This window comes from Anarhichas minor, unplaced genomic scaffold (assembly GCF_050575085.1).
Source record: "Anarhichas minor isolate MPS153535 unplaced genomic scaffold, ASM5057508v1 ptg000024l, whole genome shotgun sequence".
Taxonomy (NCBI): domain Eukaryota; kingdom Metazoa; phylum Chordata; class Actinopteri; order Perciformes; family Anarhichadidae; genus Anarhichas; species Anarhichas minor.
In genome coordinates, this window is record NW_027466470.1 from 14,315,719 (window position 1) to 14,342,970 (window position 27,252).

General features: G+C 43.4%; 4 protein-coding genes across 8 annotated transcripts; 2 read left to right on the forward strand and 2 right to left on the reverse strand.

Moving 5' to 3' along the window:
* The first annotated feature begins 836 nt into the window (after positions 1-836).
* capn10 (calpain 10) lies at positions 837-8,094 on the forward strand. The gene is made up of 13 exons (XM_076098508.1): positions 837-1,102; positions 1,655-1,909; positions 2,327-2,458; positions 2,615-2,811; positions 2,921-3,147; positions 3,231-3,372; positions 3,695-3,861; positions 3,957-4,213; positions 4,288-4,490; positions 5,714-5,969; positions 6,303-6,496; positions 6,598-6,643; positions 7,015-8,094. The coding sequence occupies exons 2-13, from the start codon at positions 1,766-1,768 to the stop codon at positions 7,042-7,044; spliced, it is 1,995 nt and encodes a 664-aa protein (XP_075954623.1). The 5' UTR covers positions 837-1,102; positions 1,655-1,765; the 3' UTR covers positions 7,045-8,094.
* Positions 8,095-8,230: 136 nt separating this feature from the next.
* On the forward strand, positions 8,231-12,229 carry eif4e2 (eukaryotic translation initiation factor 4E family member 2). Of its 5 annotated transcripts, none has more exons than XM_076097971.1 (8): positions 8,231-8,375; positions 9,113-9,215; positions 9,294-9,449; positions 9,769-9,873; positions 9,960-10,112; positions 10,210-10,350; positions 10,911-10,986; positions 11,087-12,229. In XM_076097971.1, exons 1-7 carry the CDS (start codon positions 8,356-8,358, stop codon positions 10,944-10,946), a joined length of 714 nt encoding a protein of 237 aa, XP_075954086.1. In that variant the 5' UTR covers positions 8,231-8,355; the 3' UTR covers positions 10,947-10,986; positions 11,087-12,229. The 5 variants fall into 5 exon arrangements, with proteins under 5 accessions (XP_075954086.1, XP_075954085.1, XP_075954088.1 ...); XM_076097970.1 differs by having other exon boundaries at positions 10,210-10,346; XM_076097973.1 differs by having other exon boundaries at positions 9,315-9,449; positions 10,210-10,346.
* Positions 12,230-12,400: 171 nt separating this feature from the next.
* Positions 12,401-15,670, reverse strand: LOC142956041 (phospholipid scramblase family member 5). The gene is made up of 7 exons (XM_076097338.1): positions 15,322-15,670; positions 15,144-15,221; positions 14,823-15,015; positions 13,182-13,293; positions 12,987-13,086; positions 12,654-12,712; positions 12,401-12,427 (listed from the first exon to the last, which is right to left on the reverse strand). Exons 1-7 carry the CDS (start codon positions 15,668-15,670, stop codon positions 12,401-12,403), a joined length of 918 nt encoding a protein of 305 aa, XP_075953453.1.
* Positions 15,671-18,533: 2,863 nt separating this feature from the next.
* On the reverse strand, positions 18,534-24,218 carry chrng (cholinergic receptor, nicotinic, gamma). The gene is made up of 13 exons (XM_076097339.1): positions 24,204-24,218; positions 23,139-23,220; positions 22,262-22,398; positions 22,136-22,180; positions 21,929-22,053; positions 21,648-21,803; positions 20,380-20,477; positions 20,070-20,270; positions 19,681-19,795; positions 19,463-19,577; positions 19,072-19,333; positions 18,850-18,983; positions 18,534-18,755 (listed from the first exon to the last, which is right to left on the reverse strand). The coding sequence occupies exons 1-13, from the start codon at positions 24,216-24,218 to the stop codon at positions 18,534-18,536; spliced, it is 1,707 nt and encodes a 568-aa protein (XP_075953454.1).
* Positions 24,219-27,252: the final 3,034 nt, after the last annotated feature.

Here is a 27,252-nt window from a genome sequence, read left to right on the forward strand (position 1 = left end):
ATTCTCTTTTTCTGTGTTCATCTATCCAAGTACCTGAATCTGATGTTTTAAATAGAGATGATGAAAAACCATCTGTATGGCCAGAGAACAATTTTATTTCTTTGCTGAAATGAAGAAGCATTAGGAGTACTCAAGGATCCAAAGTAAAAGCCCTTTTTGATCGGCTGAAGGAGGAAAGGCAGGAAAGAATGACAAAAGAGAAGAAGAAATAATGGAAGGAGTGAATACACTGATAGAAAAAGGGAAAACACAAGAAAGACATGAAAGAAAGAAAGAAAGATGGGGAGAAAACAGGGAAGTAAAATTGGCAGTAATACTAAGGACAGTGCTTGAGTTTACATATCCTCAGTTGCCACTTAACTATATTGCAGTCTACGACAACAACCCTGCAATAAACCCCAACTTCATGGAGGTTCGCTTCTTAAAACTGTGTTTAATTGCTGCATTTACTGTATTTCACATATTTAGTCTACACTCACTGATAATAAAAACAACAGGAGGACAACATATTGGAAGCGTCCCTTAGTATAACGCAATGCAATTCACAACAGCATCACAAACTACATCCTCCAACATCACCATGGAATTTTTACAATATAATCATTATTAAGGTAGGATTTATTGCAGGGTTGTTATATTATAATATGATATATATATCTATATATACAAAATATAATTAGGCTGCATTAGTTTTAGCCAGATGTACCTGATAATAATAATATATTTTCATCCGTACAAACGGCAGTCGACCGTGTGTAATTCCCGATACCGACAGTAGGTGGCGGGCGTGTTCAGCTGCACGGGAAGGATTCACTTTATGAATGAACTGCTGGAGGTCCAGGCGGAAGAGACTTTTACGTGTATTTATACTCAGCAAGAATCACGCGCCTGGTTTGTATGTATAACTGTTGATCATAATGACATCTCTCATGCTTTTGGGAGAAATATAACTCGATGTAATCGTGGTTGTGGCTGTGAAACCACGATAAGATGGAGCGATACGGAGATACGACGCTACTACATGTGTGCAGGTTAAGCTAGCTGGAGCTAACGGTTAGCTGCTGTGTTGTGATGAAGAACGAATGCTTCGAAGAGGAGAAAGGTGAGAAACAGAAACACAGAGGTGCTCCACACAATTACCTGCAATTACCTGCAATATTACAGTTTGGTTTGGAGACATATTCATACAGCTTTTTTTTTTATATCACTGTTATTACGGTTCTGGATAACAGTTAATATTTGTCTTTTATCACTTAAGCTAGGCGAATAACCAAAGTATGTTTCCCCCTAAAACTACATGCATACAATGTTGTTACAATATATATTCACTGTAACATTTTATTATACACATATTAATGGATTATGAGGGAAGGTGAACTGATATTGTTTGATTTGTTTCTGTCGTAAATAAAATAAACATAACACACTTGTTGAAGTATTCCCAAACAAAAAGAAGAAAATAAAGACACACACACACACACACACACACACACACACACACACACACACACACAAAACAGTCACTTTATGGTCACAGATAAATAGAGTTAAACTACCTACATCTACAGCAGGTTGCATCTTTCTGCTGGTGATCTTTGCACCAAACCACAAATAAACAACATCTCATTCATATTTAATGTAACTTTGTTTTTAGGTGTAATGCATGTGTGAAGTGTACAAAGAGGCCGTGAGGATGGTCACAGCTGGCTGAGGTTCACCCACGGATCCAGCAGGTTCCATCCAGGTTGAAAAAGAAGCCGGAGCCATGAAAGAAGCAGGTGGAGCAGAGTGTGGAGGCGAGGCTCTGTTTGAGGACCAGGACTTCCCCTCAGACGACGCCTCCCTGTTCTCTGACAGCTCCACGCCCATCGCCCGGCTGCAGGGTGAGATCACCTGGAGACGCCCGCAGGTCAGACCCAGTGCTAAGAGGAAGTGGGAAATGCCGTCGTGTATTCCTCGTGCGTTTTCTTTTGTCAGAGATTGAATGTTGCATCACCCTGTCACAGGTTGATCTGTTCAACAACAGAAGGATTCCCCTCATCAGGTGGTTGATTGGGTTATGAAAGAGTGCTTACAGGTTACAAAAAGCAAATGTATGTAGTAAAAGACATAGTGTGTTTTTTATTTAATTGTTTATCATCTTGCAACCCGAAGAAACTGATTGGGTGACAACCAATATTTATGAGGCCCTGACCTTCATGTTGACATCTTCTGTTAACTCATTTCTGCACCTCGTTTTTTTTTTTCAACTCCCCAAATGCCAGAGTTATTGCAAGTCTTCTTTAAGTGTGTTTTTCTCAATTTCTGTCTTCTTTTACACCTCCAGGAGATCTGCCAGTCGCCAGCTCTCTTCCCTGACAACATCAGCCTGGGTCATGCAAAACAAGGCTTATTAGGAGACTGCTGGTTTCTCTGTGCCTGCACCTTCCTGCTCAAGAATAAACAGCTACTGAACAAGGTAGAGCAACAACTGTATTGTCATTTAGACTTCAATAGATGTTAATGATCTACGGCTCTGGCCCAGTGATTAGACTCGGTTGCATTGACTGTGTAGGTCATGAGCATGTTGTCTGCTGTGTGTCCTATACTGCTGTGTTGATCTGTGACTCTGCAGGTGTTGCCTCCAGAGCAGCCCCAGTGGGACGACAGCAGGTACAGGGGCTCCTTCCACTTTTGTTTTTGGCAGCAGGGACACTGGACAGAAGTGACCATCGACGACCGCCTGCCCTGTATCAATTCCACTCTCTGCTTCTCACGCTGCCACTCCCCCACTGCCTTTTGGGTTGCCCTGTTGGAGAAAGCCTACGCCAAGTAAGTAATGCGTGGAATTTCCCATCTTATCTCTCAGTTTAAACCTACTTTGAACAACACTATGAACCAACTACGTGTTTAGTGAAGTTTTCCCTTCCTTCCTCTTCAGGCTTCATGGCTCATATGAGCGACTGTGGGCAGGGCAGGTGTCCGAGGCCCTGGTGGATTGTACCGGGGGCCTGGCTGAACGCTGGAGCTTGGGAGAGGCAGAGGAGGAGCAGCAGAGACCAGAACAAGACAGCGACCAGGTCACGGGGAGAATCCTGGACCTGAACCTTCTGTTTCCAGTGAAAGACGAGTGTGCGGTTAGCTGCTCCACTCACAGCAGCCCAGGAGGTCAGAAAGAAGTTGTTTTCTTGCAGATAGAAGCGATGTTGATCCTGTGTCACATCGCCTGATGACCTCGATGACTGTTGCAGGTGCCAGTGAGCTCGGTCAGTACCACGCGATGACTGTGATGGAGTGGTTGGATGTCCAGATGGTGTCAGGGAGCAAAGTACTGCTGCTCAGGATCAGAAACCCCTGGGGAAGATGCTGCTGGGGAGGGGCCTGGATAGGGAGGTAGGCATGTGTGTCATAGTTAAGATTAAGAGCTGAGCCTTCACACCATAGTCATTGCCTTGTGTATGACCTATGTGTTGACAATGTAATTATATCTCAGTGTTATTGAATGATGATATATGAATGGTTTATCTGATCAAGTCTGAAGTCTGCACTCAGGCTCAGCACTCTGAAAGTCTGTAGAAAGTCCAGAGAAGATGCACTAAAGCACCTTGCGGACATGATTTAGTTACTCACATGTACGCACCTTTTAAAATCCACAAGTCTGCCATTTAGATTCAGCCCCAGTCTGCAGTCACTCGGTCTTCCTCTTTGTCTGCAGTGGTTTGGGTTGGAGTTCTGTCGACCCCGTTTCTGCGTTGGACCTACAAGCCAGGGTTGCGGAGGGCGAGTTCTGGTTGGATGGGACCGAATTTCTGTCCCAGTTTGATGATGTCACAGTGGGCTACCCCATCAGTGACGAGGGGCACCTAAAGAGCATCTATACTGGTGATTCCCTTAATCCGCTCAAGACTGTTTTAAACTGACTTTGACCTCCTCGTCTGCCCTTTTTTAAAACCTCGCAACGCTCCTCTCTCCGACAGGAAATCTGCTGACACACAACCATCAGCTGGCGGGCCGGTGGAAGAAAGGGCACTCGGCCGGGGGCAGCCGAAACAGCAGCAGCTACGGCAGCAACCCAAAGTTCTGGCTCAAAGTGTGTGAGAGAGGCGAGGTGCTGGTGTCCCTGCTACAGCATAGAAAACAGAGACACACAGAGCAATGCGCACAAACGGCACTCGAGGATAGCAACAACACAACACACCAGTACTACCAGGCTATTGCTCTACACATGTGGAAGGTCTGTGCTATCACTTCTAGAAAAGTAAATGTTTGTGTCTTTACATCGTGTCACTCACATGTTTCTGTCAATAGGTGGAGAAGAGGCGTTTTAATCTCAGCCGGATGTTGAACAAACCTCCCTGTGCTTCTACTCGCTGCCATGCCTACGAGAGAGAGGTGGTCCTCCGTGAGCAGCTGGAGCCTGGACACTACCTGCTGATCCCCAGCACCTACCAGCCAGGAGCTGAGGCCCGCTTCCTCATCAGGGCCTTTTCCTCCTCTTCCACGTCCCTCAGGTAAGGACCAGTTGGAGAAAGGCAACAAGCTCGTCTTATCTATGGAAACATTATGGGGAAACATGCAGCGCATCCAGGTTGTTTGTTTTTCATAATAACGTTTGAACTTACAGATCATAGAGATTTACTGTATTTACATCTTTAAAAAGTTACGGTACTTTTAGAGATATGTGTAACGTTGTTTCTTTGGAGCCCAAAGGGTGTCATAGAGGGGGGGGGACTAATTGGTTTGCAAAAATTATTAATTCAATATCTCAAATCAGTCAAATTGGATGCACAAATGAACGGAACTGAACAGAAATTGTGAAACAATAGGTTACAATTCACGCATTTTTAATGGCTGTAAAAAATAACACAATATCTGCTTCCATTCGTGGTGTTGTGTTATCTTTAACATCCCTTAAATGTACTCGATACAGAATTCAGAGCACATCTATTGGACAGGAGCGAGCCAATGGCTCACGCTCTCGTGCACTTACATGGGTTAAAAGGCACGCTCAGCCATGTAAACAAAACACAGAGAAGCTCGGATTACATTATTATTATTATTATTATTAACATCATTATTATTGCATCATTACTATATCTTTAAATTGCAAATAGTTGTTTGATGCTTTACTGATGCTTTGAATATCATGTAGCGCCCTTACGCATGTTATCAACACCATTGTTAAATGTGTTCTTCATATTTGTGTGCACGATTTATTAATTTGAGATCATGATTTATGCTTCACTAGTGCACTGCCTGTTCAACACGTGACTGTTCAGAATACAGGCCTCCTGTAACCGCTCATACAAACATCCCACACTGTAGGTAGATCTCTAGTCTCTAAGGTCTGTCTTACTTCAGCGATTCTTGAATGAGTTATACCCAGAATGCTTTTCGGGGGTCCCCTCTCGTTACACCACGCAGTGTGTACATAATGCACTTCTACTGCATTTGTCCCGTAGATCTCAAGAGCTCACACTTGACACTTGTACTTTCTTGGGTCCTCGGCAAAACACCCGCCGAGTATGAACTCCATCGGACGAACAGTTGTTGATAAAATCAAATGACACAGACAGACTTTCTGTGGTCATGATGTCCCTTACAAATGAATGACAGCAAGTAAACAGTGACATCTGCTGGTTAATTTTTATTTCCTACTTCCGTGTTTTGCCACGTGAAGTGCTGTGATTCAATGGAAGTTTTCCTGACATGACAATGTTGGTGTCCTCCTCAGTGCCCTGAAAAGCCCAGCACCTACACTGCCATTGACAACAGATGGAGAGTGGGAGAGCAGTTACTTCCGGGGCTCGTGGGCAGAGGGAAGGACAGCCGGAGGAAGCAGGAATTTCCTGTCTCACTGGCAGAACCCCTGCTTCCCTTTTACAGTGTGCGACGAGTCAGCAGTGACGTCAGGAGTTAATATCAGGATTAACCTGCACCAGAGCCGCCCTGACACGGATCTCCACCCTATTGGCTTTCACATATACAAGGTCAGTGAAACATTCAGGGAGAGTACCAGCGTCATTTAGAAGTACGGGGCCATTCACCTCTGTGAACATTCAACCTCAGCCGTTCATCAACGTTTAAATAAACATCAATGTGAAAGTGCCAGGGTTAGATCAGCAAATCATGTGCACTTGTAGTTCTGACACAATTATAAATAGATTATAAACAGACTTTTAAGATATCTGTATTATTATAATTATTATCTGCTGTAAAGAAAAACATATGAAATATAAAAAATATTCTTAATACACTATATGTTAAAATAAAATAGCGAATGGATGTAATTATACAGCATTTGATCATCACTGTGCATCCAGTTTCCAGAAGGGGAGTCTGAGCAGACGTTACCAAGGGACGAGGATCCGGCAGCCAGTTGTGTCCCTCACTGCTACACCCAGGATGTGAGTCTGGCCTGCTGTCTTTCTCCCGGAGACTACACCATCGTGCCGTCCACCTATCAGCCCGACTGCTCGGCAAACTTCACCCTCAGCCTGGCTCGCAGAATACACAGGTGGGCTCTCTTCTTGTCATTAGAACGGGATTACACAGCTAATAGCAGTAGCTTATAATATTGTTGTTGTTGTTGTCAGAAATAATAATGGTCTCTTTCAGGAAGGTGGTGAAGAGCCAGGAGAGACTGGGAAGAGCCATTCAGGAGGTCAGTTCATTGAAGTAACTTATTATTGTGCAGCACTAAATGTGGGAAAGACAACACTAGCTGATGGGTCTTCTTTATTTCACCAAATGCTTCATTATTGTGATTTACAGGCTCTGTAAAAACACAACCTATATACTCTACAATAAAGCAGAATCTTCATCAGTCACCCAATGACAGATAGACACATAGATAGTAAAGGATGCTGCACATTTAATAGACACCAAATTCAAACCATTAATCAAAAACATTCAATCAATCTATAGCTGAATGCTACCTTTTTAAAGCCACATTTTAAAGTCTGTGATTGTGCTCAGAGGATGGCAGCACTGAATAATCGCTCTGTCTTGCTTTTGTCTCTTTCTGGGCGGCAGATCTCTCACATCTCTGTGATGCAAAGCTAGTTCTCTGGGACTGTTGCTGCTCCACTGACGTCGGCTCACCTCCCGGTGCCTCTTGGCCCACGATGAAAGAACCAGTTCTCCCATCCACCCTCACCACGGAGGCTGTGTGTGTGTGTGTGCATGTATGTGTATTTATTTGTACCACTAGTGGCTGAGAAGGCAGGCAGGCTGATTTAGTGGGAATCCTGGAAACCTCTTTATTCTGAACCGCTGAGGCTCAGGGCTGATGGGCAGCCACACACTCATCGGCGATTAGGACATCAGAGGTTGTCGGTGGGCTGGGCTGCTAATGAAGTATGACGGGACTTGGTGGTGTAAACAAACAGCCGCAATTGAAGAGGGCCGCCGCTGCTCTTGCTCATTCACTCACTGGTACGCCTGCCGGCCTGGAACAAAGGGTCCTCTCATGAAGGTCCTCACAGAGGCACAGGGGGCAAGGGGCGAGGGGTTGGTCTCTGACAGCAGAGCCAACCAAACCACACCACACCATAACGTGCCATACCATGCCAGAGCCATCCTCCCGTCCCTCACCCCCAAACGCTCTACTTCTTACCTAGCCTCTATGGTTTGTCTCAAGACACAGACAGTTTCTTTTTCAGTCCTCATTCCCAAACATGCTCACCAGGCTGGACCCAAAGAAGTCCACTTTGTTCCTGACTCCATCCTCACCCTCCCCCCCTCCAGCTCCCTTTTTGTCCCCCCAGACTCGGTCCACAGCTCTGCCTGGACCTGAACAGAGCCATGGTTTGAAGTTGCCGCAAGAACAGATGACAAGCGGATGGATGGAAGTGATGAAACGAGGGATGCGGCACATCAGAGGAGGCCGCTTCATGAAAAGAGGCCGCCGGCCCTTGTTGTGTCGAGGCTGCGTATGTGTGTTGGTGTGTCTGCCTGCCCGTAGCCATGTCTGTGTCGAAGTCACAGGGTTTTCTGATGATTCATTAGACCCAGTGTTAACAGAGACTTTTACTAAGCTATAATTAACTGATTAGAGTGGTACAGTGATGTGTATTTATTATGGTTGGGAGTTAGACATGATGAATAAAATGTTAAAAGATAAGTTGGTGCTTATATTTCCCATATTATCTGATGTGATTTTGGCTTTATATTTGTGTATATTTGGATTTCCAGTGCGTATAAATGAATTAATTAGGTCAAAAAACTGAGGAAAAGCTATGTGTCACCCCCACGTTTATCACAACGACTAATACACTGCGTGCGCGTGCACGTGAGTCTGCTCTGCTCGCTGCTGTTCCTGCGGAATTCAGGAGACTGTGGTCGGACTCCGAAAGGCTTCCTACCTAGAAAATAATGAACAACAAATTTGACGCGTGAGTAATCAAAAGTTTCCGTGGGATATCTGCCAGAGAGTGGGCCCCCGTCGCGACTATACATTTACGTGGGAGAATAACGCTTAATGAAAGCTGCTGCGTGTTAAAAGAGAGGTGTGTCAGCTTTAATTGCGTGGTCCTGCATGCTCTGTGCTACGTTAGGCTTATAAACCCCCACGAGAGCGAGGTCCACACACACACAAGTGCGTTTAAAACGAAGGGAAGTAACAACAAAGAGTACATAGTATTGTATAAATGGGGATGTGCTCTGTTGTTAGCTGTAGCTTAGCATTGCGGAAGGCGGACAGGCCCTGAATCCTCGGTGTGGCAGTTGTCGAGAGGCGGTGAGACGTGCGCGCAGTCTCGGTTCAAACTCGACTCCCATGGCCCTAAAGTACGGGCTGACAGCTAACCGTGTGTCGTAGGATATTCACGAGCAGAGTAGATTAAGTACAGGTGTGTACGTGTGCATCACAAACGGTAAAAGTGTTTCCCATTGTTATACTAATGAGGGCACACTGAATATCATAAATACCTTTGACTAAAACACAACACACAAACAGCACCACAAACTTGTTAACACCAGAAACTGACCTGTCTTTCTGTTGCTTTAGACAGCATTGTATTAAGCCAGGTAACGTTGTACCTAATTACTTGCCAACAGAGTTGTAAGTCATTCTTAAAAGAAGTCGGTGCATGACACAAACATTTTTGTTTTTGCTGCTCATCAATTCCAGTCTGAAAGATGACGACAGTGGAGACCACGACCAGGACCAAGGCTCACCGAAAGACGGTGAGAAGGAAAAAACTGAAGACGAGGACCAGAACATCAAGAAAAAGGTATTATTAAAGCTATTAGAGAATGACTGGTGTGTGTGTGTGTGTTTTTGGAGCTTTAAGGTTAATTGTGTGTCTCAGTCACTTTCTGACGTTCTGCAGATGGTGGTGCCAGGGGCAGGAGAGCACCCTCTTCAATACAACTACACCTTCTGGTACTCCAGACGCACCCCAGGGAGACCAGCCAGTACTCAGAGCTACGAGCAGAACATTAAACAGATTGGCATCTTCGCCTCGGTAAGTCCCTCCACGTGACTTCTTTTAGATGGGGCATACCGGTGTGCGAACTACACGGGAGACCCTCTGAATAAAAAAACCTCAATAGCAAAAGTTTGGCTCTGAAAATATCTTTAAAAACAATTATTTGTCACTTGCAATTGTCCCTAAAATGTATTTTCATTGTGAATACAGAAATGTTTCCACTTATATTGAATACCCAGTTGTTTCTGGTAAGGCCTTCTTACATGGGTGGTGCTGTTGCATTTAGTCTGCAATGAAAATGTAGTTTATCCTGACTGACTCATTCTGACACAAACATTGTTTCGTCCTTCCCAAGGTGGAGCAGTTCTGGCGTTTCTATAGTCACATGATCCGGCCCGGTGATCTGACAGGCCACAGTGACTTCCACCTCTTCAAGGAGGGTATTAAACCTATGTGGGAGGTGAGTACTGCGATCTTGTAATGAATCGTATCTATTTGGTTTTATACATGCAAAGCCCTCTTTGAAACCCTGCCTCTTGCTTTTAGGATGATGCCAATAAGATGGGTGGGAAGTGGATTATCCGTCTGAGGAAAGGCCTGGCATCTCGTTGCTGGGAGAACCTGATCCTGGCCATGCTCGGGGAGCAGTTCATGGTCGGAGAGGAGATCTGCGGGGCCGTGGTGTCGGTACGCTTCCAGGTAAACCCACAATCGGACACGCGCCTGTTTGTACCGAGTCACGCACGCTGCCTACTTCGGTTTCCTCAGACATGCCTTCTCTGCTTCTTTTCTCCAGGAGGACATCATCTCCATTTGGAACAAGACCGCTGGCGACCAGGCGACCACCGCCCGTATCAGAGACACCCTGCGCAGAGTCCTCAACCTGCCCCCCAACACCATCATGGAGTACAAGACTCACAATGACAGCATCAAGTATGTATGTCTCATCGTTCAATTATTTTCTCTCTCTCTCTCTCACATAGATGTATACATACTCACAGATTACACTCTTACTGACTTGCTATAATGCATTAGTGTTGCTTCAATGATATAAAACAGAGCTAATGTTTCTCACAAAGACAGAAGATTGTGGTGATTTCTTGTTTTTGTTTGTTCCAGCTGTTTTAAATGTGAAGATTCGCTGCTTCTAATTTAAATATTTTTTTGGTTTCAGGCTATTGGTTGAAAACTATTGGTTGGGCTCTGGAAACTGATGATTTTGTTTACAGTTTTCTGACATTTTGTAAATTGTACATTTAAGTTAAAATGTCAACAATATAACCAATAAATCAGTTTTTCTATTATTTGTTGTTGTATGTTATGAAAAGACTATCAAGTAAAATACAACCTTGTCTGTAACGTCAACATGTTTCACGTGCTTTTGATCTAAATTCATTAGTGTCGGGATTATAGTTGTGATTCTCTTTTTGAAAAGACCTAAATATCCAAACGGTTTGTTTATTTTGAATGATGATGTGCTGCATCCTTTGTTGGCAGAGCATGGGAAGACTTCCATGGACTGGTGAATCCTAGTGGTGGACTTTAGCCTCTCACACAGACCACCTCTGCAAGAGTAAGAGCTGTTACCACATTGGTGGTTCGGAGGGAAATAAATAGTCTCTTATGTACTTTGTCTCTTGCTAATGTTGTTTGTCTCTGTTCGTGGTGCGTAGGTGTGTATGTATATGTGATGTGCTGGAGGATGACGAGTCCGGGGAAGGATATTTCTACGTGAAATTGGCGCTGTGTAACATGAAGACGGAGCAAAAGTCAGGAACAGAGGCGAGAACACCACCATTCCTTCTTTGCGTCAAATTGGAAATGAACAGAGAAGCCTGTCACGGGACACCGAACCAAGCCGAAGAGAGAAATGAGCGTTATTTTTAATCAACCAGAGAAGAACAAAGCCTCCAATTTCATTTTATTTTTTTTAATGCAAGATGTAACATCTGTCAACTTGCCACCAGAGGGAGGCCATGTGACTGGTGTTTGCTGATCTGGTTACTAGCTGTTGACAAAGTGTACTTGACAAAATACAACAAAACCAATCTGTTACAGTACTATATCTGATTTTATTGCTTAACATAACATCACACCTCCTGCTGTTTCAAATTAATCTCTGTTAATCTGTTTCATTAGGACTCAAACATGGTGGCAGGTAGATGTTATTTTATTACAGTGCTGTATTTTAACTACAATTTCTCTGGTCATTTCGAACTAGAATGCTAACTGTTATTGTGTACGATATGTTTGTAAATACAGTCCACTTCAAAGATCACTTTACTGGATCCGCAATGATTCTCCATCTTTGACCTGGAAGTCGAATCCCAGAGGATGAGGCCCATCCTGTGTTGGGCAGAAGTTTGTATAACTGGCATCTTAAGAATGGACTGCCAAGCTGCCTAAATCACTGTGCCTGGCCTCGAGCCTGACCCTGAACCAGTTTCCCCTTCTGTCTGTTTTGTCTTCATCCCGCCTTGAAAGAATCCAGGGGATGGGCTCTGCTTTAATGTCCTCAGCAAATGTGTGTAGGAGTCCTGAAACACTGACCGTCACTCCTTTTGCCATTTTGTATTAAAAAAAGAAACGAGACTGGGCCCACGGTCAGGGTCTGTTACAGTTTCTATCAATTCCTTGAGAGCATTTTTTTGGAATCATGTCAAGACAGCGCCTATAGTTTGTTGAAAAACTGTAATGCTGCCCGTGTTTGGTGGTGCGATGATGGGTGCAGGTGTGTGTCGGCAGTGAAGAGACACTGTTGGATCTACACCTGATGGATTATAGCAATAAATGTCAAATATGCATCTGCTGCTAAAGCTGGTTTCATGTCATTTTATTTCATAAATTGGAAGTTGTGACCGAACATTTCAATGGTTGTCTTACAAATACAATTCAACGATGCAGTTTCTTGTACCATTCACTGACTCGGCGGGTGCGCCTCATTTTTGTAGACCACTTTCACCGATGTCCGGTTTACCCTCGATTGATCAGCTCATTTCAAAGAACATATAATTCTGTAGAGAAAACATGAATTATGTAGCCCCTTTTTCACAGCAGACATTAAGTAATCCAGTAAACGATGACAGAAGCACACACACACAACACCACAACCCTGAAACTGAAGCAGCTAAATGGGATTAGCCATCTTTAGTTTCACTATTTATACCTCTGCTGTCTCTTTTGGCCTATTTTAACACAACAAAACACAGGAGCGAGAGTGATAATAATTCACATACTTACCAACAAGAACGTGGCCGCCAGCAGCAGCAGTTTAGTATGTGATTCCATATTGAGTGGCACTAAAAAAGTGACATTAAAATTATATTTACAATGCGTTACGACGGTGGTTCCAAACCATGCGGTGTCATGATTACAGAGGATTTGAGAAACCCTCAATGTTCACATGCTACTTTTCATTTCAAAGAAATGAATGAGAAAGCTAAGTCAAAAGTCAAATGTCATGTTCTCATCATTGTTAATTACATCCAATTCAACTCTGTTTTGTTTTGATCTTTGGACATGTCGGGAGTAGTTTTGGGACCACTTCATGAGGAATTATAAAATCATTCTCACCCTCCAACCCAAAATGTTCATGGTCCATGTTGTGTTCCACATTGAAGCCGGGCCATTTCTTCCATATTGTGCCCATTTTCTCACCAATGTTGGAGACAATCTAGTGTATGAACAAAAAGGCAGAAATACTGATTGAAACACACTTGTAGAAACACATTATTATTGCATTATTTTGCGTTGCTTAAATGTTTCTACCTGGAATTGCTGGTTGGAGAAGCAGCGGCATGGACAGCAGGAGCCCTGGATTCTGATGGCCGATTCTCCTTCTGACCCACGCACCTCCAGGAGAGGGGTGAACATGCTCCACCTGCAAACACAGTCGGCCATCACACAAAAACATCTCCTTACGTAATCATGCAATAGGCAACCTGGGAGATGCACTGGCCAGTACTTCACACACTGGCACAGCCCAGCCTTGATGCTTGGTTGATCACATTTTCAGCTGTCATGATTCTGAAGCACCAAAAACCATTGTTTGCTTGGTTCCACAAGGTTTCAAACTGGGGCATGCTTTATTCAAGCACAGCTGAGAGAATATTTATAAAGTAGGTATCTGGTCACCGAAACCTCTACCAGATTAGTCTTAATTGGGGGCAAGTTCATCGAGTGCTGCTTCTTGAAAACTCTAATTTTGACACACAAAGGCACAGCTAACCCCAGAGTCAGATTTAGGCCAAATGAAGACGGAAGTATTTTGGTTTGACTACAAGAGACTTGTTTCCATTTCTCCCATCAGCCAACACTCCCATGAGGGAGGATGCCGCATTCCTTCCCAGCACAGGGCAGCTCTGTAGATGTGTCTCTGTGCAAGCAGCTGATTTGTGCATTAAGTCTCCCAGGTTTAGACTACACCCCGGCTTGAGTGGAACAGTAAAAGCTCTCACGGCTATTTACAGACGGGCCAGGGCATCTACAGTGGTTCAGGGTGGCCAGAGGCTGGGAGTGACATGGAAAAAGGCTCACATGACAAGCTGTTCAGTCTGAGAATGTGAAGTATCAAGATTGCTTGTATTCTGATGGTGGGGTCAAAGGGTTAATTCACCTAAATGACAAAAAAAACTGAGATTACATAAAAAATGTAACGGCAACACTATTTTTTAACAGAGTAATTTGAGTACTTTTCTTTGAGTAATTATACTTTTACATGAGTAGCATACTATTTATCACAAGTGTTGCACTATATTTCAAGTCACATCCTTTAAAAAGTAAAAACACAAGTCACATAAAAAGTCCTGATAAACTGCGTGAGAATGAGCAGAAGAAAGGAGACGAATCAGCAGCAGCAGCAGCAGAGAAGAAGCTGCAGGTGTTTCTGCAGCCACAAGAGGGCAGAGCTCTGCGTTCAGGAGTCAACAGTGATGGCATTCAAGCATAATCCAATTAAGATCACATATGGGGCGTGGCTGCAATCAGCAGTTTACCTCGGCATGGTTGCATCTTTCTTGATGCACCACCTGGCCAGAGCGCTACAGGCTGCCTACAGTGGGGGCACGCTGGGTCAGGCTAACATGCTAAATGCTAACATGTGCTTCCTGACTTCTGCATTCACTGATGACACTTCAGTGAGGTGTTTGAGGACTTCCTGCTGTTTGAGACCGTGGATCCCTGATGTGACAGTAGAGCACACGTGTGCCTATACCACGTTGTCTGCTTTGAAAGTGTTTTTTGTTGATTGTAAAATAAGTTTACGTAGAATGTGGACGTCTAAAGTTGCATTGAATAAAATAGGCCTACTATACATGTATTTAAGTAGTGTACTTGATCAGCAGTACTTGTTTACTTTTCACCACTGTTCAAGCTACAAGGGCAATAAAAACGGAGATGAGACCATCCTACCTCTGACATACAGTGCCAATTAGATGTTTTTGAGGCGTGTAGGCTCTCATCTCCATCAGGCAGCAGCCGAGGCAGCAGGCGTCCACCCTGAGGGGCCTTTCAAAATAAAAAACCTGCTGACCCTGACAGTCAAAGCCCTGCAAGGAACAGGCCCGAGCAGGACCGCAACACTGGAGGCAAACACAGGAACTCTCTGACAAGAGGAAGAGATCAAGGAGAGACTGAGAATACATTGAAAAAACACTATAACTCACTCTCTCTTTATGAAAGATGGATGTGAATGTTCTCAGATAGGACACGTAGCTGAACAGCGACCAGTACCTTCCACAGCCACAAGTAACTGTGACCTGCTGCTTCCTGTGGTGATGCTGTAGATCCTCTGAGGAACACACTGTGGACCTACAATGACGAAGCATCAGTCTTTTAAAACAAACAAATCTCTGCACTGCAAGAGTTCCCTTTTACGCACAAATACACAAACGTAATCCCTCATACTCGCCTTGCAGCTCTGGTCTGGCAGTGATATGTATTTGACTGACTGTTTCCAGCGCAGACATAAAGGGGGATCCTGCTGCACCTCTATGGCACTGCTCCTCCGCTCCTGGACTGCTCACTTCACCTGGTGGCTGTGTGTAGCCGTTCTCCATCTTCCTCTCAGGAGCCAGACCCGGCAGTTGCTCATCAGATTCCCAATCATGAGGATTTTGCTGTTTTTTTGGTCCAAGTGACTGAGTGTGGCACTCGCATGAAGGCCCACAGCTGTTGTGGAAAGCTCTGAAGATCATCTGGATGTGCTTCTCTCGCTCCAGTTGTCCAAAGGGAAGAGGCTGATTGGTCACTACTGACATGGTGTAAAACTGAAAATATATGTGGAACTCAGCAATGACATAATTATGACAAACAGTCAGACAAACAGTCATCTTGTGCCACAGGTGTGTATGAGACCAAGGTCAGATGTCACTCGTTTATGTTTGGATGTAATTATTTAGGTTCCAGAATGGTGCGACACAATTCACCAGGATGTTTTCAGTTACAGGAAAATGTATTGTAAATTGACAGTATTTGTTCTCATTTATAACTAACTAACTCTAATTAATTATATGCCCAAAATGAATTAAGTGTATCTCTGCAACTACAAGATCTATTTGAATCGGAAAGAAACATCGGAAGCGCTTTGGTTTCCGTTTGTAGTCAGAGTACCATGGACCAATAATGTTCGAGCAGGCTTTGGTTGAAAGCAGGTAAATAGTCTGTGTGGAGAGCAAACGAAGCAGAAGGCAGTGGCCGAAATAGAATCTTGGTTGGCTATTTGTGAAATAAGCCAGTCGAAATTGAACTCCAACTCCAGTCTTGTGTCTCAAGTTGCTTATCAGACTGTAAACAATGAGCAGTGCACTGTCTTGGCCCTTGCCCCCAGAGGATTGATATCCGATGGATTCCGAGATTGGTATGTATATATGTAACTGGGTATAAGTAAATGATGATGGAACACAGCATCAATGAAGTATTTAATTTCAGCCTGACAAACCTGTACACGCACCACAACACAACAAAATAAAAAAGTGTATATTCCCATTCTAAGATAACTATAGCCGGTTGGTCTATTTGGCCTGCATTGAAAGCCAGTGCCTTAATGATGAGCGCAGTACCACTATTCATCCACCAGATGGAGATATAGATCGTGTTTTCACAAGGCAGGCTGCGGATAGTCTGTATGATGCTAGAAGGAAGAATGTTGTCGCTTCTTCATGACTTGTAAATGAATACCGCCAACCGGAAATTGGAGTAGCCATTAGCAGTGATGATGTGCCCTCGAACACTACTCTTAAACACAAAACAGCAAAGTTAAGACATGAAGCAGCCAAATCGCTAGCACCACTATGCGTGCATGCACCATTAGCATGTTTTTGCTGTTTATTGATTTAGATGCTAGGTGTTGCAATTGTATTTTGTTTCGGTAAAAATGATTATGATGAGCTTTTAGCCAAGTTTCTTCCCGTTATGCATAACGGGAAGAAACTTGGCTAAAAGCTCATAATATCTCTTTAAATAGCTCAAAATATTCATCCTTCATACCTACATGTAGGTATGAAGGATGAATATTTTTTATTATGTTTAACATGTCCTCATCTGGTGTTCAATGCGATGTGTGCAGCTGTCCCCGGGGCGCTCTGGTTTAAGAACTTCCAGTCCAGTAATGTGTATTTCCTAAATTTTACATTTTTGGATTTAATCAGCCCCCACACATCAGCTGTGGAATTAACATGTACAGTATAGTGTGAGGGAGGAGTTAACAAGTTTTAGGAGGTGTTTTGCTAAATATTGTGGCGATGGGTGAAAGTAATGTTAAAATATAACAATTATCTTAAGTTTTAAGCTAAGTTACAACTATAATTTGAGAGCTACTGGTATGATCAATAGTTCCCAACCTGTTTTGTGTGTTAGATACAAAGCGATGTCCACTCCCTGTCGCAGTTGCAAACAGTGAAACAACATTTTTTGTGCAAGGTTCACTTAAAGTATAGAAATTCAGCAAAGTTTAGAGGGAAAAATAGTATAATTTTGTGTAGCAGAATATTGTTTTGAAGAAGAAAATCCAGAAATATCTCAAGACCCCTTACATTCATCTCGTGGACTCTTATGTTTCTTTTTAAATGAAGGCTTACAGTTAAAAAAAAAATGTAATTAACTCTTTGCAAGGACACAATGTTCCTTAGAGCAGGACAGCAGGTTTAGAAAGTTGTCTGGCACCAATATCAACTTTCTCGCCTTAAAGTGATTTCATCACAGCAGCCAGCCTGAGCCTCCTTTTTATTCACATCACGCACAGTTTGTTTCCGCAGCTGCATGCAACACTGCGCATTATCCTCCACAACAAAGTACCATAATGAAGCCCCACCTCGTGTCCTGCATATAGGCAGTGAAGAGTACAACAGGTGCCCAACATCTTCTACAGCCTTATTATCTCAAGGTTAAGGAATGCAATGACGTGAAATAGCACAATTGAGCATAAGAAGTCTCTTACTTACCATCTGTAGTCAACCTCCTGGTACCGACTGACTCTGACAATCTAAGAGTGACAGGGTAGAGACCAGGCAAACGTCCATGAGTCGTCATGATCAGGAGGGGTGAAGCACAAACCTCCTTACCACCTCTGTGTGTTTGTGTGAATATTCACGTATTAATGTTTGGCTTTGTGAGCGTGTGTATGTGTGTGTGTCTCCTGTCCGCTGGCTCTGTCTCACCCCCTGACCATGTTTCCATCCCAACCAGCCGGATCTGTCTTTTGTTGGGTTAGAAAGGCACCACTCAGCCATGTAATTGAAATCCTGCTTCCAGAGGTGGGGGGGGGGTGACTGTGTTTCGGGGGAAGCCTGGGGGTGTCAGTGCTCTCTATGTGCCTCAAAGAAGGTGTCACTTGATTATGAAATGTCTGAGATTGAGCAATCACAACATTACAGTTGTACTTTTATTGATAAAAGCATTTATTTGGCAAAAGTAAACTTCCATCAAACACTGAGCTGATAACAGGAAGAGCAAAAAAAACATGCTCTTTTTAAATTTATATTTATCACCATGAACAAGATTGTTTGTCTTAACCTTTGTGATAGTCATCATATCCCACATCTTCTTCATTGAGGAGACCACTGATGGACACCGTCAGATTTCCACTTCGATTAAAGGCATCAAATCTGGAGACTTTCTCCTGATTCACCCAAAGACGTTTGATTCGATCCCATTCTCAATTAGATCAGTGAGATTGTTTATTGGAGGGAGATACGTCTTGGGGTCCCCAAGGAAAGGTGAGGATGGAGGCTGGTTGAAATGGCCCATCAGGAAGATCCCAATCGTGCCGATAAAAAACACAGACACCATGACAATAAAGCAGACCCTGTCGATCACTCTGGCGACCAGGAACCACTCTTCATTTTCCTTGGGGTTGGAAGAAAAAATTGGAGATTATAACTGATGTTGATTTGATGTTGAAACCTGAGAAGATAAGCAGATATAAACATGTAGATCTTACATTCTGGAAGTTGTTCTGTTGCCTTGCAGTCTCAGCTATGTGTTTGCAAGAGGACACGCACTGCTTTAGCTGTGGAGAGGCCTTCACCAGGCTGGCACTGAGCTGCTCAGCTGTACCCCCCTCCAGCCCATCATCTGTGTACAAAACACACCAGTAAGTCATGACGAGGGGAACACAAACTTTCATGTATACTTTAACATGGAAACTCGTTGAAATACCTACTTAGCTTCTCTAATACTGATTTAATTAGTCCGTTTCTTTCTTTGAGTCTGGCAAACATGAGTTCAGACCGGGCTGTTTTCGTTGCATATTCCTCTGCCTTGGTAATGAGGGTCATGGAGCTGCGGCGTCGGCAGGGGACCAGGAACACACCGTTCCTGTCTGGAGCCAGAGTTTCTCCATTTCTATTGTCTGTGGTGTCCCCGTTTGGTGTCCAGGGTCGCATCTGCATCCTCAGCAGCCGAGGCAGGATGTTTAGGAGGATCTGAGGAGGTCGCAGGGTCAGAGGGTAATCCAGTGGCAAATAAACCCGTGTTTACTTCACGGCACACGGTATGTTCATTCAGTAGCTTCTTAATGGAAATAAAAGGGTTTGGTCTGGCCGCAGTCTCACCTTTCGGACTTTATCTGTCATTATGTGAGTGTTTGGGGTTCTCAGGGAAACGTTGAGGACTATCACACAGTTCATCACCACCATGGTGGTCACTGACATCACAAACATCAAATACCTGCAGTCAAAGGTTCACAAATCACATCTTTTTCTCTCTTCAGATCAGCTGTAGTTCGACCGAAACTCTGAACCGAAATCTGAAAGCGATCACACAAACTTACTTTCCAATAAGAGGCACCGCCCTCGAAGTCTCTGGAACCTTCTTGGCGATAAGGAAGAGGAACACAGTCTGGCCCAGAAGAGTGGCAATAGACATGGTGCACTTCTGACCACCCGCTGTAAAACTCAAACCAATATTCAGAAAGAGTGGTGAGGTTTTGTGTTGATGAAAACTGATATTAACTACAGACCATCTTGCGAAGGGATCACACCAGCCAAGATGCCAAATTGGGCCACGGGCGTTAAAAGGTGTGCTTCACTCATAGAAAACTCTGCTGCATGTCAAATTAAGCCAAGACCAAGAGTGGTTCACTGTGGAGTAAGGAGGTTAACGTGACAGAGGTCGGACTACCTAAGGTTAGGTTTAGATACACATGGAGAGGAAAAAGACCTTTGGCAGGTAAGAAGTAGACAAGAAGGCCGAGGGAGGAAAAGAGCACACAGGGAGCGATGATGTTGATGACGTAGAAGAGGGGCTTTCTCTGGATGATGAGGAAGAAGACCACCTCCTGGTGTTCCAGCTCGTCCTTAGTGTACCGAGTGTTGATCACCTTCTTAGCCGGCCTGTGTTTGATGGCCCACTCTCCATTTTCTAACAAAATTAGATTGCAGAAGGACATTTTGCTACACATTAGATAATGGTAGTGCTTAGTTTTATTTTCAATAGATGTTCAAAATCTATCATTCAAATGTGGCTATACCTGTAAAAGCCTGCGGGTCAATATCCACCCATTCCAATGTGTGGTTCTCCTCCTCTTTGAGAACCAGTTTGATCTCGTTGGCACTGTAAGTCTGAGAGCTGAACACAGGGAGGAGACATACGGTCTGTTACCACAACAAACACAGCCATCGATCCATTTTACAAGACAGCACGGTGAAAAGGGACCACGAATGAAGGAATCATTGTTCCTGGTTTAGACACAAGTGAACGGGAGAGTCCCATATTTCCACAGTGCCACCCTACCCAATTAGAAATTTTACTTTTGTTTCCCCTGATTTGATTAATCTATTTAATTTAACTAATTTACTTATTTGTCTTAAATTACATTTTCTCTAAATTTGACCTCACACAATGGTCTGAATTTAATTTCAAAGCCATCTCTATACTAGATCCTTCTACCAAATCAAATTTAATGTTTTACCTAAACTGTCAAATTTTAAAATGTTTTTTTTTTTTTTTTAAATGGCTTGAATTAACTTTTAAACTCAACTATGTGTAATTAGTTTATGCGGGTAAAATGTCCTCCACAAGTTGTTAAAATCCCCAAATTCCTAGAAACCATTGGGGACAGGCCCTCTGTGTTCTCAGTGCTCTGTGAACATGTGAGGATATTTATTTCTAAAATAAGGAAAATAAATTCTTTAGAAATTATATCTGTAACAAGCATTTTACTATAATACACCTGCACCTTGTCCTCCATTATACTGTATGTTACCAGTTTTATATATTACTATTGGAGTAGTAACATATCTTTAACACTATTTTCGACATATTAAATATCACTATATAACAATACAATTACCATTATATAGTTAATATTGCTCTCTAATGTTATTATATTATATATTCTCTTTGATTTCTATTATATATATATGTCATAGTATTGTATTATTGCTGTATAATGCAATATAATTAATTATAAATGTATTATATAATTCTCATTTTACAATCTAATTCAGAGTTCTTTATCTTTTTCCTTAACCCTACCTATCAGCCTGTATGTGCTGCTGTAACACGTGAATTCCCCTTAAAGGATCAACAACATCTCATCTGAAATCTGTCTAAGTGACTGCACATTGATTGATTGATTGATCTGTGAGTGACAAGACAACCCGTTTGAGAGATGCATGGTGAATCTGAGGCGTTTTAACTTCTTATAGAGGGATCTAGCTTTTTATTTGTACATAAATTTACGTGTATTGCTCACTGGCCAGTCATCAAATCCCTACAGATCTCGTCTCTACTCACCGGAAGACCATGGTGCAGTTCTGCCAGTCAAAGGGAAAGTAGTTGACAGTGATGGCACAAGCACTGCGGTAGATGGCAGGAGGCAGCCAGTACACACAACCGTTAGGAGACACCAGTGCATTGCAGTAAAGTGCCACCTCAAATTGTCCATCCACGCTGTTAACAGAGGGAAATACACACAGACACATTTCTTCTACATTGTATATACTGTATTTATTGTAAGTATACAGAACATAATACCAACATTTACTATGTGAAAATGTGACAGTTGTTGCACGCACTTGTTCTCCAGTATGACGTCGGGCAGCCAGATGCTCTTGGAGGGGACCCGCAGCTGAGAGGTGATGTTCCCATACAGAGCCGACCTGGGCGGTTGGTCCCATCTGAGCCTGTAGTCGCACCATTGCTACATACAGAAATACTGAGGGTTTCACATCAATGCAAAGCAGCAAGAAAACATCCAGCAGTGGAGATGTGTGTACGGTTACCATTTCTATCCAGACGCTTGTGGTCAGAGCCTCCTCCTTTTCATTCTAAGGAGAGACAGTTTGGTAAGTGACGTGAACCATCAGGCCCGAGCAGCCACTGGCAGTGTTCAAAAACACTGAACTCACCAGAGAGATGAGGTTGGTGAGCGTCATCTTGATGTCGACCCGAGTGACGTCACCACTGTTGTCCATGGGCCGGACGTTCTTGTTGTAGCCTTTCATCAAATCCTTGAAAAGTTCCCCTTCAAGGTTGATTGCTGATGCTGCAGACGAACCACACAGGGCAGGGCGAGAAAATATGAGAGACTAAAACAAGTGATAAGGGACTAATTTAAAGGAGCACTTCCATCAATTTTACATATTAAGTTCAATATTTTTCAGCCCATGATTAGACTTAAAGTCAGGATATCTCAGCTTCTGCTACTTCACTTCTGACCAATTCTTTTTGATCTGCCTGTAAGTGCAGCACGAAATTACTGGAGTACCATGTTAAAATTATATTTTCTCTCATCTTCAATCTTCATGAGTAGATGACCCTTTTTATATAATGGTCCCATCTTACTTTCCAGTAGAAACTTAGTTAGAATACAAACGCATCATGACAGAAATAAAGAAACATTTCTTTCTTCCATTCATTCTTTCTGTGTAATTCAATTTAGTAAAATAACATTAAAACAAATGTCTTTGTGTAATTGGAAGGAAGCCTACTTTATTACTCTATTTTATAGATTAACAATTAACACAGTGTTGGTATGGTGCAGCACTACACATTAAGTCCGATTTTTGCAACTTTTTATACATGCCCTGTCAAATAATGCACTACGATTCAGTAACAAAGCATTTTTATCACAAAAGTAGATCCTTGTTGTTTCATCAGCCATTCCCTACTGAACCTGTCACCGTTTGGTGAACGGCAAGCTTTGTAATGACAATTCTAATCCCTAGAGACTAACAAGATACTGTATCATTTCTCACATATGTGGCGGCGGGTTGAATAGCCTACCTGTGGCAGAAATCATGAACACCCTCAGGAGGAGTGACGGAGCGAGCGGAGGTCCAGAATCCATTAGTGTGTCTGTGCTGCGCTGTCCGAGACAAAGCTATGATCACTAATCTGATACACATGGACGCTACTTGATGGAGTTGCTGGCACTTAGACTGTGTGTGTGTGTGTGTGTGTGTGTGTGTGTGTACGTGTTTCCCAGCAAAAGTCTGGGCTTAGGCAGATGGGATGGGTTGAGGTTTAGAGGAATGGTTGGGATTTGGTGGGGAGTTGATGATTGTTAGGATTGAATCCAAGAGTTTATTTCTAGTACTGCATAGCCAGCTGTCACAACACCCACACACACTGATAACATGACATGCACCATCAAATCGCACTCTGTATCTTGGCTCTGTTCGGTGCACCCGGCTGTTGTCCTCATGAACAAAGTAAAATAACTTGTGGATTCTGTGAGGGCAAATTTAGCGATCTATAAAAAACTATTTTTTTCCACCAGCAGCCATGGTTAAATGTGTTCTCTACAATAAAAAGATCACAGACCAAAAGATTAGACAATAAAGAGAGAGGGAGACAGCAGCAACACTGTGCCTGTCTGCAAGCCAGAAAGTAAAAAAGAAAAGAAGCTGCACAGTGGACCAGAGAACAGGTGATAAGTCTTGTCCATTTACAGCACACCCGCTGTGTGTGTGTGTGTGTGTGCGTCACAAAAATACTCGTTCCTGCCATGATTTGGCACACTGCCCACATACACATAAACACACCAGCCAGAGGCAAGAGTGTTGCAGCAGAAGTATGTGTGAATGTTTACTCAGCTGTTCCACTCATATCCCTGTATATCCCTCTTTTAGCATTTGGACTGGGCAGAAAACTAGCACAGATTAGTTGTGAAGTTGCTTTGTTTGTTCTGGGGGGGGGGGGGGGGGGGGTCATATCATCACCATGCTCAAACAGTGGCCAAGACTTGGCAACCACAGCGAGGAGGACAAAAGTCAACACACAGCAATGACGAGGCTTGTCTACAAGCCGAGAGTGTCACTTCCTCGAGCAACAGTTGTCTTCACTCACAATGCTCGGACTCATTACAGACAACACGAGACTCTAAAGCTCAGCATAGATATGTGTCCTGTTACAATTTTCCATCCTGGAAATAAGGCGTGAAGACGGGGAGGATGTGGGAAGTACTGGTCACCACAGCACAGCAGCTGTTGTGTTGATGGGAAAGCTTACCCTCAAAGGGTCGGAGGACTGAGGTCAATATGGGGTCACAAAAGTAAACCGATCGGCATTGACACCTGTCTCGAGAGAATATGTTTGGGTGTCAGCAGAACTGCTTTACCAGCAGCAAAATACTCTCGGATTAGCAGCATTACTGTCCGTTAATTTTAATATCTCATATCTGAAGTTGAATTTGGAATTACATAACTACAGATCACCCCAACACTCAACACAAAAAGCCATAGTATTAATAACAATTTTATTTATATATAGTTTTTGTTTTTTTTACAAAAATACAAATGCTTTTCTCTATACAAATAAATATGGTAAGAATAAGAATAATATATACAGTCTGTGTGCTTCACAAGAGGCTCAACCTTTGCAAAAGACAAAACGAATAACTTATCATTTTATACAGATTCATAAGTTAGACAAGGCTGCGTCTCCAACCCCATAAAAAAATCCTGTGGCATGATGGGTGGCGATAGTTTGATTGATACATTCATGGTTGTGTTTTCATTTAGAGCCAAAGTCAGGTGGTCCGACAGGGGAAACAAAAAAATGCTTTTCTCAGGAGATGAAAAAGTAAAGTTTGAGTGACTGTGCGTTGCACGTGCGTCTCTCTCTGTCCCACGACGAGGCTTTTCTGGTGCAAACACGTCTTTTTGAAAGTCTTTGTGCCGTCATCTCTCATTTGAGTCTGTCTTTTGTGTTTCATGTCGTCTTGCTTGTTTTTGTTGAGATAAAGTTAAGTCTTGAGTGCCTCCAGTCCCAAAGCGATGATCCTTGGCGCGCTGCGGTAGAACGACTCATTCTCTAGGCCCACAAGACTGTAGAAGGTTAAAGGTCGTCCTCCCACTACTGCTCTGACTCGTGCCTGATAAAGTCCTCGATCATTTTTGGAGCTCAGATCAACTAACACCTGAACAAAGAAAGAAACCCAAATGAAGCAAAGAGAGACAAAGAAAAGAAATATGAACTGCTCTTAACTTCTCCATCTAAATTCATAATTTACCTCTTGGAAGTTCATGTGTAGGTTCTTGCTTGGGATGCTTAAGACCCAGCTGTAGGAGTCTCTGACTTGGCTAACTTGCTGCGAGGACTCTCTCACTCCAGGACAAACTACAGGAACAAACAAAAGCATTTCATTTGAGAAACATCTAGCCATAAAAAACATTACATGGAATACATTGTGATGGTGTTTTAATGAAAGTTTTGTCTGAACTACGTGTTGTACCTACTTTTCCCACTGGCCCCAGGTATCTGCCTCTTGCGAAGAAGGCTCCTGTATTTTCTGTGTGGACTTAAAGTCTTTCCAGCTTGTCTGGGGTCAGCGGTCGTCTCTGCGTGAGGACCCTCAGTGACCGGCTGAACGACAGATGTTGAGGATTTTAATTCTGTTCTTTCTTCATTCTCAACAAAAGTAAAATCCTCCGACGTTGTGCTCCATTTTTCATCAGGAGAAGCGTTTCTATCGGACGAGGTTTCACTTTGTGACGCATCTTCTGTCACAATCTCATCCTGTGTGCTTGATTTCTGAAATTCATGCATCAGGGCAGTTAGAAGTGACCAAGGCTCCTGCAATTCCTGGGAGGAGGAGGGGCCGGTGTGGACAGGTGCTCCAGTGGAAGAAGTAGTTAAAGGGTGAGTGTTGGAAGAATCCTCCTGGAGGTAAGCCGTGTCCAAGTGCAGGCTGGGAGGAGCAGATCTGGAGTCCAATTTGGAGCGCAGAGCTGAGATAACAGATTGAAATTCTCCCTCCAGCTGATGTATTGAGGAGTCCTGTGTCTGGAGATGACATGTAAAAAATACATTTGGCTATTAAGTTTCTAAGTAACATCAAAATAAATCCACAATTAAATTATTGTTATGTTTAATTGCGATGTCTACATATTCAATCACTGGCATTCTACAATTCAAAGATTGCCTTTCAAAGCCAGAAGTCCTGCACCTTTGGATATTTTAGAAATCTACCTGTAGGAAAAGCTTGCTCTCCTGTGTTGTTGGTGTGGTGGACGTGTCTGTGGACATGTCAGTGTGTTGTTTGTCCAGGTCCTCAGCCATGCCTCTCAAGTACTTCTCCCAGTCATCCACTGAGGGTCCCACCTCTCTGAATAAGGCTGGGGGAACTGGAGAAGGACCCTGCTCTGTTGGTACCACAGCTCCACCTAGCTGTTCTGCAAGTAACAAACGTGTGTTAGAATAGTGACCGGCAACACAATTTACCACTGCACCAGAGAAAGACAGAGAAAATGTAATAATTGCGTTATCTGTTATCTGTAAGACAAGATGGAATAACAAGTTGTCAATCCCGTACCTTTAATCTGTGTGAGACCATGGCTCAGGCCCAGGTCCCTCCTCTCTCTGGTGTGAGTGAAAGCTGTGCTGTAGATGTGCTCCACCAGCTGAGGCAGAGTCTGGGTGAAGAAGGTCAAGTCCACTTTGTCCCGTATGTAGTCCTCGGCCCTCTGGAGCAAGTCCAGCAGTGTTTGTAGGAACGAACGCAACTCTGAATGGCGGAGAGGGAGAAGCTGATCAGACACCTATAGCCTCAAAGCAACATGAATACATAAATGATAATGAGTATATTCATGTTTTTCGTCCTACATCCATCAGGCTGAGCTTTGTAACAAGAGTACTCACGACATTTCTTAAAGCGGGTGAGGCACTTGTCTTCGGCCATTCGGTTGCAAGTGCTGGCAGACTGACCAGGGGGGCAGGTCAGGGTGTAGAAGCGACAGAGCGAGCTGAACTCCGACCTCTGTTCCTCCGCTGTCATTTCTGTTGTCTTCAGAAGCTCCGAACACGTTGGCTCCCTGCTTCCAAACGACTCTAAAAAGATACAAGCATAGATTGTAGTATTGTAGGGAGTATTTCAATATTTTGAGGTATGTAGTGA

Excerpts from the sequence above, each read along its gene's own strand:
- capn10 (XM_076098508.1), top strand. The coding sequence starts at position 1,766 with ATGAAAGAAGCAGGTGGAGCAGAGTGTGGAGGCGAGGCTCTGTTTGAG. Across the intron at positions 2,812-2,920 it reads TTGGAGAAAGCCTACGCCAA|GCTTCATGGCTCATATGAGC; the intron begins GTAAGTAATGCG and ends CTTCCTCTTCAG. Across the intron at positions 4,491-5,713 it reads TCCTCTTCCACGTCCCTCAG|TGCCCTGAAAAGCCCAGCAC; the intron begins GTAAGGACCAGT and ends TGTCCTCCTCAG.
- eif4e2 (XM_076097970.1), top strand. The coding sequence starts at position 8,356 with ATGAACAACAAATTTGACGC. Across the intron at positions 10,113-10,209 it reads TGGTGTCGGTACGCTTCCAG|GAGGACATCATCTCCATTTG; the intron begins GTAAACCCACAA and ends TCTTTTCTCCAG. Across the intron at positions 10,347-10,910 it reads ACTCACAATGACAGCATCAA|AGCATGGGAAGACTTCCATG; the intron begins GTATGTATGTCT and ends CTTTGTTGGCAG.
- LOC142956041 (XM_076097338.1), bottom strand. The coding sequence starts at position 15,670 with ATGTCAGTAGTGACCAATCAGCCTCTTCCCTTTGGACAACTGGAGCGA. Across the intron at positions 15,222-15,321 it reads TGCCAGACCAGAGCTGCAAG|GTCCACAGTGTGTTCCTCAG; the intron begins GCGAGTATGAGG and ends TCGTCATTGTAG. Across the intron at positions 15,016-15,143 it reads GTTACTTGTGGCTGTGGAAG|AGAGTTCCTGTGTTTGCCTC; the intron begins GTACTGGTCGCT and ends TCCTCTTGTCAG.
- chrng (XM_076097339.1), bottom strand. Across the intron at positions 20,271-20,379 it reads TGACCCGCAGGCTTTTACAG|AAAATGGAGAGTGGGCCATC; the intron begins GTATAGCCACAT and ends TAATTTTGTTAG. Across the intron at positions 19,334-19,462 it reads TGACAGATAAAGTCCGAAAG|ATCCTCCTAAACATCCTGCC; the intron begins GTGAGACTGCGG and ends CGACCTCCTCAG.